General features: G+C 46.6%; 1 protein-coding gene across 1 annotated transcript; it reads left to right on the plus strand.

The window, feature by feature from the left end:
- The first annotated feature begins 637 nt into the window (after positions 1-637).
- Positions 638-11,270, plus strand: si:rp71-68n21.9 (kelch-like protein 13). Its single transcript, XM_068572449.1, has 11 exons — positions 638-772; positions 1,873-1,929; positions 2,905-3,032; positions 3,591-3,754; positions 4,249-4,381; positions 4,722-4,918; positions 5,096-5,171; positions 5,727-6,293; positions 7,217-7,396; positions 7,915-8,028; positions 10,553-11,270. Exons 4-11 carry the CDS (start codon positions 3,647-3,649, stop codon positions 11,047-11,049), a joined length of 1,872 nt encoding a protein of 623 aa, XP_068428550.1. The 5' UTR covers positions 638-772; positions 1,873-1,929; positions 2,905-3,032; positions 3,591-3,646; the 3' UTR covers positions 11,050-11,270.
- The last annotated feature ends 934 nt before the right edge of the window (positions 11,271-12,204 follow it).

A 12,204-nucleotide genomic window follows, 5' to 3' on the forward strand; every position in this document is an offset into this window, starting at 1 on the left:
GCCGAAAACGATCAGACAGACGCTCAAACCAACACAACCATTACAACCAGCTGGCAGCACGCAGACGACGCTCAGGAGCTCTGGTCCTCAGGAGCTCTGGTCCTCAGGAGCTCTGGTCCTCAGGAGCTCTGGTCCTCAGGAGCTCTGGTCCTCAGGAGCTCCGGTCCTCAGGAGCTCCGGTCCTCAGGAGCTCCGGTCCTCAGGAGCTCCGGTCTTCAGGAGCTCTGGTCTTCAGGAGCTCTAGTCTTCAGGAGCTCTGGTCCTCAGGAGCTCTGGTCTTCAGGAGCTCTGGTCCTCTGGAGCTCTAGTCTTCAGGAGCTCTAGTCTTCAGGAGCTCTAGTCTTCAGGAGCTCTGGTCCTCAGGAGCTCTGGTCCTCAGGAGCTCTGGTCCTCAGGAGCTCTGGTCCTCAGGAGCTCTGGTCCTCTGGAGCTCTGGTCCTCTGGAGCTCTGGTCTTCTGGAGCTCTGGTCTTCAGGAGCTCTGGTCCTCAGGAGCTCTGGTCCTCAGGAGCTCTGGTCCTCAGGAGCTCTGGTCTTCAGGAGCTCTGGTCCTCAGGAGCTCTGGTCTTCAGGAGCTCTGGTCTTCAGGAGCTCTGGTCTTCAGGAGCTCTGGTCCTCAGGAGCTCTGGTCCTCAGGAGCTCTGGTCTTCAGGAGCTCTGGTCCTCAGGAGCTCTGGTCTTCAGGAGCTCTGGTCTTCAGGAGCTGTGGCTGACGAGGCGAGCAGGCTGGAGGGAGGCCTCGGGTCCGGTCTGCTGAGGAGGATCTCTTCCTGGTAGGTGGTTTTAGTGTTCAGATCAGGCTCCTTGTGGCTCCGCTGTACAGTGTGTAAAGTGTGTAACGTGTGTAACGTGTGTAACTTTAACGTTAACGTGTGTTTTAACCGTTATTGAGCTCCTGAGTCGCTTCATGAAGGATCAAACATCTTGAGTGAGCTCACTTTGTTTTGCAAAGTCAGAAGCGATTAAAAGACTTGAAGGTGAGACAGGAAAGACAAACTTTTATAGTTTTAATGCAAGTTAGTTTTGCATATTAAAGGTTAAAGGGGCAACGTTGAGGATGTGGTCACTCGTAGCAGTTAGCGGTTAGCGGTAGCAACTTTAGCCCTTTAAGCTCTCACTCTAACCCCTAATCCTATTTATTGTTTGAGTTGTGTTTAGAGGATGTACATGAGGATTATATTTAATTGTAGCCCTGAGTTTTATGTTTAATTTGATAAGTCTGTGCATTATAGATGAAGTTATGATGCCAGATTACACTCATGGTTTTATGAACAATAAATATATTGTTTGATCACATTGAACCAATAATGATCCACAGAAACTTTGGTAAGAATCGAACCCAGCGTTTGACAAGAATGAGTTTTTAACATAATTCAAAATGGCGGAAAATCTAAGTGGGCGGAGCTAAGGGTCTTAATCTGTATTTTGTATGGCAGACCCTCAGACATGTGAGCCAGATTTCAAGTCAATCAGTCATAGTTGGAAAAAAGCGTGAGCTTTCACAACTAAAGGGGGCGCTAGCGAGCTATTTTTTCAAACTTTTTTCCGACACCCCAATCAGATTGGTATTTTCGCCAAATTTTAAATAGTGCAGGTTTAATCCGAGCTCCTCTTTTCCCCATCCAATGACGACAAATATTACAGATAATAATAAACATCAGAATAACAACAGGCCCTAATAAAAAACCTGCAACCTCAAATCCTCTGATTTCATCTGATAAACACCAGAGGAAGTGGAGCAATAACTCACCGCCGTCCAGCTGACGTGTCAAATGTTGTGCAGAAGAAGAGACGAAGCTGCAGCGACACGTTGGCGCAATGAGGCGCATGAAGCGCTGCTCTGTCCACTGACGCGCTCATCTTCTCCCGGCAGGAAGTCCCAGCAGCGCGGCGGCCCGCGGCCTCACGCCCAGGAGGCCGATGACGCGGGGTACGAGCTCTTCATCCTCAGGGAGGAAGATCCACATGCTCTTCATCCTCAGGGAGGAAGAGTGTGAACAAGATGGCAGGAGATGAAGCGTTAGACTTACATGTGATCTCCTGCACACACCGTGTTTAGTTAATTTGTAGGAATTTATTTTTAATCTTTGCATGAATATATATATTTATTTTAATGTTAATATTAGTATAAATATAAGCAGCTGGATTCCTGCACACTTACATATGACAATACAAAAATACATATCTTTATTTTTATATTTATATTTGTATAAATAGAAGCAGTTGGATTTCTGCATACTTAAAAAAATAGATCTCTTTATTTTTATATTTATGTTATAAATATAAGCAGCTGGATTCCTGTATATATATGACAGTACATAAATACATATATTTATTTTTACATTTATATTAGTATAAATATAAGCAGCCTGTATATTTATATATGACAATAAATAAATAAACATCTTTATTTTTATATTTATATTAGTTTAAATTAAATAAAATCCTGCATACTTACATACGACAATAACTAAATAAATACAAAAATAGTGTGTATGACAAACTATATCTCTCTAAAGAGGCCGCGGCTCGTCTAATTTGCATTAAATAAAACGTCTGTGCTGCCTGATTAAAATAAAATAAATTATTATTCCTCTACAGAACCTTGAGAACTCTTTGAGTCTGAACCCGTTTACATCAGGTCACGAGGTACAAATCAACAAAAAATGTGAGATATCAAATTAAACATAAAGATCAGGATGACAATACTATATATATATATATATATATATATATATATATATATATATATATATATATATATATATATATATATAATCCCCATGAACAACCTCTAAAAACAATGAGTAGGATGAGGAGTGAGGACGTCGCTGCAGGGAGAGTCTGGTGTTCAGGGATGCAAAATGGCGCCGTAAAGAACACACACTTCCTGGTTGCTCTGCAGGGGGAGCGGAGACGACGGCGGGCCGGCGAGGCCGAGCCGCAGACTGTCTCGCCCGGGAAGCCGGAACCAAGCCAGAGACCCACCGAGACCCCCGGCTCAGCCGGAGAGGCTTCCTGCTGCTGCACCAGGTGTGTGTGTGCGTGTGTGTGTGTGTGTGTGTGTGTGTGTGTGTGTGTGTGTGTTGATCTGTCGCTCATGTTCATTCTGCTCCACATGTTCTTTCTTCAGAACTCTGTACCTTAATCTGCACCGAGGCCATAATCATAAAATTATAATAAATCTATTGGGAGACACAAACTCTCTGAAATACTCATAAACTTTATTCTTTATTAAATCCTCTGGTTCTGCCTGTGGTGTGTTCAGAGGAGAATAACAGAGAGCCTTCCTGCATCACATTGCATTAAATGTTCATAGTTTGAATAGTATTTACATTAATGAATATGTTTCCACCATAAACGGATGTTTTATTCAGCAGAATGACGGAGAAAAATGCAAAAAATTATGAATTTCCTGGGGGAGGAGCCAAAGACTCCTTGTCTTCATGTGTGTTAAACATACTATGAAGTATTTCCTCCACCTCAACGGACCAGGACATGAAAGCATCACTTATTAATACATCAATGGTCCAATAGCCCTCCAACCATTTTCTCATCTTTGAATATGTGTTCTCCATTTGGGTTTGATAGATGAAGAGCCTTGTCCTCCGGCTCCGGCTCCGGCTCCGGCTCCTCTGCCCCCACCCATGGTAACGCCACCCAAACGCCCAGATAAAGCCACCAAGCCCAAACTTCCCCCTCGGCCGCTGTGCAAGGTGTTCAGCACCACCACGCACGGATCAGCTGTGTTGCAGGTAAATATATATGTTACCCTTTTGTCGCTTTATGTCACTTATTAACGACAAAAACTTATTGTAGGGCACAAAAATGGAAGAAATCAACAATTTCTCAACGTTATTTATTGGTTTGAGACGGAAGGCAAGTGAAGCCAATGCTGAAGTACCTTCAACCTGCATTCTCTCTCCTGACCACCAGGGGGAGACTCCTCTGGTTGTATAGAAGTCTATGCTTCATGTGTTAAAGCTGCATTCTCTCTCCTGACCACCAGGGGGCGACTCCTCTGGTTGTATAGAAGTCTATGCTTCATGTGTTAAAGCTGCATTCTCTCTCCTGACCACCAGGGGGAGACTCCTCTGGTTGTATAGAAGTCTATGCTTCATGTGTTAAAGCTGCATTCTCCTCTGGTTGTATAGAAGTCTATGCTTCATGTGTTAAAGCTGCATTCTCCTCTGGTTGTATAGAAGTCTCTCACATTGAGTCATTAATCAGAAGTATGGTTTTCCTGCAGGGCCTTGATGCTTTTCGGGAAGATGAAACTCTCTGCGACGTGGTCTTGGTCCCCGGGGACAGCGGGGACTCTTTCCCCGTCCACCGAGTCATCTTGGCGTCGTGTAGCGACTATTTCAAGGCCATGTTCACAGGTGAGAGGTCACGTTTAATGAGGGTCATGAGTCTCGTAACAAAAGCATACTTCATATACTCATAAAGACGATAGATATTTAACAACCACGGACCGACATATTTTTAGGGCGTCCTCGCTTTGAGATAAACATTCTCAAATAGAGGAAGAACTTGACTTCTGTAAAACCTCCTTTCCACATGATGAAGTGCTCTTTCCATCCTCCCCCTGTACACAGTGTGAGCTGCCAGGCTGCACGGCGTCAGCCTCGTCTTTGTGTTTTGCTGAACGTGCACTAAAAAAAGGATTTCCCTCTCATGCGCCTCTTTGTCTCTGTGTTCTTCGGTGCGTCCTTGTTGAAGGAGGCATGAGGGAGCAGGAGATGAGAGAGATCAAGCTGCACGGGGTCACGAAGACGGGCTTAAAGAACATCTTAGACTTCATTTACACATCCAAAGTCTGCCTCGACATGTGTAGCCTGCAGGACACTCTGGAGGCCGCTAACTTCCTGCAGGTCATGCCCGTCCTGAGCTTCTGTAACCAGCTTCTGAGCAGCGAGGTGAGGGACTTTGCATTAATTCACATGCAGCTGGAGGTCCAGCTCGTTAAGCTGCACCCGCTGTCCTTCATTGCTCTCTGCGTCGGTGTCGGTCACACAATACAGAGTAAAGAAGGTGTGTGTGTGACTCTTGTGTGTGTGTGTGTGTGTGTGTGTGTGTGTCGTTCCTCGATGCAGATCACGATTGATAACTGTGTGGAGGTGGAGCGCATCGCCATGGACCTGCTTCTGGAGGACGTCCAGCTGAACATAGGTGAGCACTTCAGGAACGTTTCTGAAACTAAACTCAGCATTTCACGACCTTTTCCTAACGTTTCTTAAACATAACCAGGTATTTCACGATCTTTTCTTAAACAAAAGAGGTATTTCACGATTTTTTTCCACAACTTTCCTCAGCATTTTACGATCTTTTCTAAACCTAACTTAGTATCTAACAATCTTTTCTGAAACTTTACCAAGTATTTCACAAACGTTCCTGAAACCAAGTATTTCACGATCTTTTCCGAAACTAAGTTGTTTCCTGTGAAGACGAGTGTTTATTTGGAAAACATGTAACGAGTGGAAATGTTTGCATTTTGCTGGAGTCTCATAGGAAGACGCACAAAAATGAGGATTAATTTTTTTGCAAGAGATATGAACCTCAATATAAGACTCCAATGACTGAGAGGATAATGAATTGGAGGTTTAGATCCTCAGCAATCAGTCGCGTCTTTATTTATAATCAAAACATGCAGACAGAAACTAAATATTGGACATCAATCTACGAAAATCATCTGGAAGATCATAATTTTCAATGTTGTCCAACCAGGTGAGTTTGTGAGCCAGAACCTGTCCGAGCTGGTGGAGTGCGGCCGCTACCTGGAGCTCTCTGAGACCAGCATGGCCAACGCTCTGTCCAACAACTCCCTGAAGGGCTTCTCCGAGCTGGAGCTCTACCACATCGCCAGAGGGTGGCTGGACCACGACTCCCCCGGGCGACGCCCCTCCGTCTACGCCCTGATGCGCCACATTCGCTTCCCGCTGATGAGCCCCGGCGAGCTGATCCAGATCTCCCAGGAGGACGAGCAGCAGGAGGCCGGCGGGGACTCCGTGATGCGCTCCGAGACCAACTGCGTCAACCTCCTGCTGGAGGCCAGCAACTACCAGATGATGCCGTTCATGCAGCCGGCCCTGCAGACCGAGCGGACGCGGATACGCTCGGACGACACGCACATCCTGGCTCTGGGCGGCGTGATGCGGCAGCAGCTGGTGGTGAGCCGGGAGCTGAGGCTGTACGACCAGAAGACCGGCCTCTGGAGGGCCCTGAAGCCCATGGAGGTGCCGCGGTACCAGCACGGCGTGGCTCTGCTCGGCGGCTTCCTCTTCATTGTCGGAGGTCAGAGCGCCGCACACTCTCTCAAGGGCGATCAAAGCAGGTCGAACTGCATCATGGGTATTCAACCTTGAGGCAAACACATGCACACTGAATAGAGGAAGCTGAATGGTTGATAATGGTCCATGCAGCCCTGTAGTGGTCAGGAGAGAGAATGCAGCTTTAAGACATGAAGCATTGACTTCTATACAACCAGAGGAGTCGCCCCCTGGTGGTCAGTAGAGAGAATGCAGCTTTAAAACATGAAGCATAGACTTCTATACAACCACAGGAGTCTCCCCCTGGTGGTCAGTAGAGAGAATGCAGCTTTAACACATGAAGCATAGACTTCTATATAACCAGAGGAGTCGCCCCCTGGTGGTCAGGAGAGAGAATGCAGCTTTAACACATGAAGCATAGACTTCTATACAACCAAAGGAGTCGCCCCCTGGTGGTCAGGAGAGAGAATGCAGCTTTAACACATGAAGCATAGACTTCTATATAACCAGAGGAGTCGCCCCCTGGTGGTCAGGAGAGAGAATGCAGCTTTAACACATGAAGCATAGACTTCTATACAACCAGAGGAGTCGCCCCCTGGTGGTCAGGAGAGAGAATGCAGCTTTAACACATGAAGATTAGACTTCTATACAACCAGAGGAGTCACCCCCTGGTGGTCAGGAGAGAGAATGCAGCTTTAACACATGAAGCATAGACTTCTATACAACCAGAGGAGTCGCCCCCTGGTGGTCAGGAGAGAGAACGCAGCTTTAACACATGAAGCATAGACTTCTATACAACCAGAGGAGTCGCCCCCTGGTGGTCAGGAGAGAGAATGCAGCTTTAACACATGAAGAATAGACTTCTATACAACCTGAGGAGTCGCCCCCTGGTGGTCAGGAGAGAGAACGCAGCTATTAAACATCCATTAACACAACCCTTGCTCTCAGGCCAGAGCACCTACGACACAAAGGGCAAGACGGCCATCGACTCGGCGTACCGCTACGACCCGCGCTTCGACAAGTGGCTTCAGATCGCGTCGCTCAACGAGAAGCGGACGTTCTTCCACCTGAGCCCGCTGAAGGGGAAGCTGTACGCGGTGGGAGGAAGGAACGCGTCAGGAGAGATCGGTGAGCAGCTGCTCGTCTTCATATTCTCTCTTCAAGCTCTGTTTTTGGTCTCCACCAACTCCCGACGGAAACATCTGTCTCTTTAGCCGCTAAACGCTCCACTCATGTGTCTGTCTGCTGTCACAGAGCCGCTCATTGAAACAAGAGGAAGTACCATAAAACTAGACGTTTTCAGGTTTACTTCTTTAAGATATTTAAATAAGAAAAATTTAGCTATTTTGTTCAAAATAGCTAAATTTCAATTAACAAAAAAGACGCGCAACTGGCTGAATATTCTGACTTTTCATTTGGAAAAAGAGTTTTGTATGAAGAGTTGTGTTACGTTATTTTGCCTTTTTGACGAACTTCCTGTCCGTCAGAAATCTACGACAGAAGTTCAAATTGTTCAAAGTGCCCAGACGAAAAAAAAGGATCCGTTTGTAAAACTCATCGTAGTGATCGAACCTCCGATCGACTCAATTGACGTTTGCGAACAAAGTATGAGTCCTGACACCTAAATTCTCCTTCCCCCGCCTCAGACACGGTGGAGTGCTACAACCTGAAGAAGAACGAGTGGACCAACGTGTCCAACATGGTGGAGCCTCACTACGGACACGCCGGCACGGTTCACGGCGACCTCATGTACATCTCCGGTGAGTCCACCCCGAAACCCAACACGTGTGTGAGCTCAGTTCATCTTCATGTCGTCTTTTACGAAGGATATTTTTAAACCTGAGATTAAAGTGGGGATCAACTCAAAAAGAAGGAATAAGAGACTCACAACTTGAACAGTAAACAACTGTCTACAAATCGGCGTGCTAAACTTCCCCTTATGACTCTTTTACAGCGAGAGCTGTGGTTTGAGAAAGCTCACAGTCACTGCTGACACACAACGCTTGGCCTTCGTGGTGAAAAGAAACCAGGCTTGACTTTTCACGGTCCAACCCGAGTTCCTCACTGAGGGTTTTTCACGCTGTGAGACGAATTCTGCATCGTTCCTCATGAGGACGGCAATAATGAAACCTACACACGGTCATGTTAAGTGTTTCAACAAATTAACTGGCCCGTTAAATTCATCACTACTGGTTTTTATGTGTTTTAAGAACACGAATTTGTGTCATCAACCACACAAAATATGTTTTTAAACATGAGACTAATAGTCAACAATTGAGCGTTAAGTATTACAACTACACATAAAATAAGGATTTCCTACAACACGTGGTGTTTGCTGTCAGATCCAAGAGCCAATCAGCTCTCTGGTGTGCCGTTTCCCATCATGCACTGGGCCACGTCGTCGGTGGAGAGCGACTGCGGCCGCCTCGCTCTCGTGAGATTATCGTCTAGCCGGCAATCGATTCTGCGCACGACTAGCTCGTCTTTCCTCCCGCTTGTCCGTTCAAGCTGCAGTGTTCCTTCAAAGCGTCTGGTCCTGAACCTGCACCTGCTAATAAATAAACTCTGTTAAATCCCCGAGCTGATCCTTTCCGCCTGCTTGGGTCCAATCCCGCATGTCCTGTTCCAGACAGATACCATCTCTTCACTCCCCAAATGGATTTAAATTGTTGATAAAGGCAGAATGAGGTTTCACACAAGCAGAGGAGGAACGTCCGCTTAAAAGAAGCTTTAAAGAATACACAGGAAATCACATAAATAGTTACTTCCTGTTGCATCTGTAGGCAACGTGGAGTTCGGATGGTTTGTAACTACACACGTGGAAATTAATCTGCTTTGTATTTTTCACTCTGCACTAGGTAACTGTCGTTTTGGTAAATAACCTTAATTATTATTTGTATTATTATTGTCAAGCCCGCATTATATGATTCAACCTTCATAGTAGAAGATAAGACTACCAAAAAAAATGTTTAGTGTGACAATTTCACAGGACATTGGGTGGTTTCCATGTGCACTCAGACAGTCAGCTCTTTGTTCTGACCCGGCTGCGTGACCATCATGGGTCACGCAGTCGGGCGAGAGCCGCCATCTTGTGAGGTCATCGCTGCCCTCGAGCCGGACACGAACCTAACTGATCGGTTTCCACGCAGGCCTGATGTCACAAAGCCGAATGATACATACAAATGAGTAAACCCTGGAGCTGTGCACAGAAAGGACTCGCTTCAGCTTCAGGTGCTTGTGATGGCCGCCGCTCCACCCGCCTCTAATTAAGAAGATCTAAGAGATCCAATTGAGTGGATTTTCTTTTTATCAGCTTTAAGTCATAAAAACCGGCATGCACCTTAAACTAAAAGCAGGAATTTGTTTTTATCAGAGACAAAAGATTCTGTTTTGTTAAAAGGAATAATTGACAAAGCTGGCACAGCCGGCCAACTCCAAACCACTTCCTGTTTAGCAGAAAACGCAGCGCTCTCGATCTGATGTCTGTGAGGTTTCTTGTCATCTCGGACAGAGAAGCCTTGAAGAGCCGAGGCTGTTTGACACGAACGATGAGAAGCAGGAAACACAGCGAGAATGTGGTTGAAGTGGGTCCCAGTGTTTTGCAACAAATGTGAAACCCACAACGCTCACAAGCTTTAAAGCACCGGTGATGTTTACCAGAACACAAAGCGAGGAACTAACACAAAAAGACACAAAGAGGAAAGGTTAAACGTACAATCCTCCACTTCTGAACAGAGGAAGACACACCGAGTCTGTGGAAAGAGAAATATTGAAAACCTCAGGGTTAAATTACATCCTTGCATTGCTACATTGTTGCATTGTTATATTGTTGCATTGCTACGTTGTTGCATTGTTATATTTTTGTTTTGCTAAATTGTTGCATTGCTACGTTGTTGCATTGCTACGTTGTTGCATTGCTACGTTGTTGCATTGCTACGTTGTTGCATTGTTACGTGACGTTCTCTTGTGGCATTGTGACGTTACAATATCATATTCTGATGTTACGTTCAGACTTTTCCGTCATCATTCAAACAAAAATCCAGCTCTTCTCACGTTAGCTAGGTCGTTGTGTTGCTCCAAACAGAACAATCGTTTGCAGACCAAAACCAAGCTGATGTGAAACTGATTCACTGTTTCATGAACCTGGACGCTCAGCGTATTGTCTGGTCTACAGAATCTTACAGTGCGGGCATGTTTTCGGTCCCGTAGGATAAACAAAACACCCGTAAGGTCTTTCATGAGCATCCTCTCTGACGTCACATGTGCTGGTCCCTCTCCCGTCAGGTGGCATCACCCGCGACACCTTCCAGAGGGAGCTCTGGTGCTACGACCCCGCCGCCGACGCCTGGAGGCGGCGAGCCGACATGAAGGAGCTGCGCGGCCTGCACTGCATGTGCACCGTGGACGCCCGGCTCTACGTCATGGGCGGGAATCACTTCCGCGGCAGCAGCGACTACGACGACGTCCTGGGCTGCGAGTGCTACAGCCCGGACTCGGACCAGTGGACGGCGGTGGCGCCGATGTCCCGGGGCCAGAGCGACGTGGGCGTGACGGTGTTCGACGGGCAGATCTACGTGGTGGGAGGGTACTCCTGGAACAGCCGCTGCATGGTGGACGTCGTGCAGCGGTACGACCCCGAGCGGGACGCGTGGGACCGGGTGTTCAACGTGCTGGAGCCTCTCGGGGGGATCCGAGCCTGCACCATGACGGTCCACCTGCCGGAGGGGTCGGTGGACGAGGCTGAGCTGCAGGAGGGTCCGCTGCCTCCAGCCAAGAGCTGATGAGCCGCCTGCACGCCGGCCACACAGGAAACACAGCTCACACCGTCATGGAAAACCTGGAGAAGTCCTGGAATTTTAAAATAGTTATTTACACAACTTTTACGACCCCAAAGTGTAGCAAATGTGTTGTATTCATGTGTTCATGACGTTCATTTACGCTGAGGTTGAAATAATAAATCTGCTTTTTTTTAAAAAGAGGCTCAAAATATCAGCAGCAACCATACAGGCATCTATATGAATGTTTATTCTTTTAATCAAACTATTGTCTCTCATTCATTTGAGTCATTTAAGGTTTACTGTATGCTTTGAATCCTCATTGTTAGTTTAAATACTACATTTTATCACTTTTTACTGTTTACACACACATTTCACACAATGTTCATGGAAATTTGGCTAAAAGTCAATGAAATCCATTGATCACAATGTGTTTGGACCCTGTAAGTTGCAGACATGAGCAGGTGCAAAGCGTAGCTTCTTAGCTAAAGTTAGCATTCAACGGTTTGCACCTGCTCATCAGACTTTACTATTATTATTATTTCCTGTCTTTGCTTTCATTGTCGTGCCTTGAAGCGTCTGTCCTGCTGTGCTCTCTCTCTCTCTCTCTCTCTCTCTCTCTCTCTCTCTCTCTCTCTCTCTCTCTCTCTCTCTCTCCCTCTCTCTCTCTCTCAGCTGGTGAAACAGGAAACAGAGGGTCACATTGAGCATTATTGTTGTTTAGCTAACGCAGTGTCAAGAGGTCAAACTGCGTTGCTTCTCTCTGCAGCTTCAGCTTGTGAAAAGGAGACGGAGGTCAAACTGTCCGGCCACCGAACCGTTGAAGCGCTCCAAGCTTCTGACTGACCAAAGGACACAGCTGGCGTCATGTTTTATCATTTCATCATAACTTTTACAACTGCACGCCAGAAACAACGATGACTTCACCCCGCCAACAAGCGCCGTCTGTTCGTCCAGCGGGCGCCGCGGCTTCAGCTGCAAAGCGCTTCAGCTGCAAAGCGCTTCAGGCGCTGACTCCAGTCATGAGACGGGGGAGGAGAACCACACCAATTTGGAAATTCCGTCCGTTAATCGGGCGCGTGAAGGCCACATTTATTTGTCAAGATAAAACCGCGATTAGCACACGTGCAGATCCCACAGACACGCACAAATATAGAAGTT

The sequence above is a fragment of the Clinocottus analis genome, unplaced genomic scaffold, assembly GCF_023055335.1.
Source record: "Clinocottus analis isolate CAN_PGR_092001 unplaced genomic scaffold, fCliAna1.0.p SCAF_12, whole genome shotgun sequence".
NCBI lineage: Eukaryota > Metazoa > Chordata > Actinopteri > Perciformes > Cottidae > Clinocottus > Clinocottus analis.

Coding starts and splice junctions, on each gene's coding strand:
- si:rp71-68n21.9 (XM_068572449.1), top strand. CDS start 3,647: ATGGTAACGCCACCCAAACGCCCAGATAAAGCCACCAAGCCCAAACTT. Junction 3,755..4,248: donor ACGGATCAGCTGTGTTGCAG/GTAAATATATAT, acceptor GTTTTCCTGCAG/GGCCTTGATGCTTTTCGGGA. Junction 7,397..7,914: donor GAACGCGTCAGGAGAGATCG/GTGAGCAGCTGC, acceptor CCCCCGCCTCAG/ACACGGTGGAGTGCTACAAC.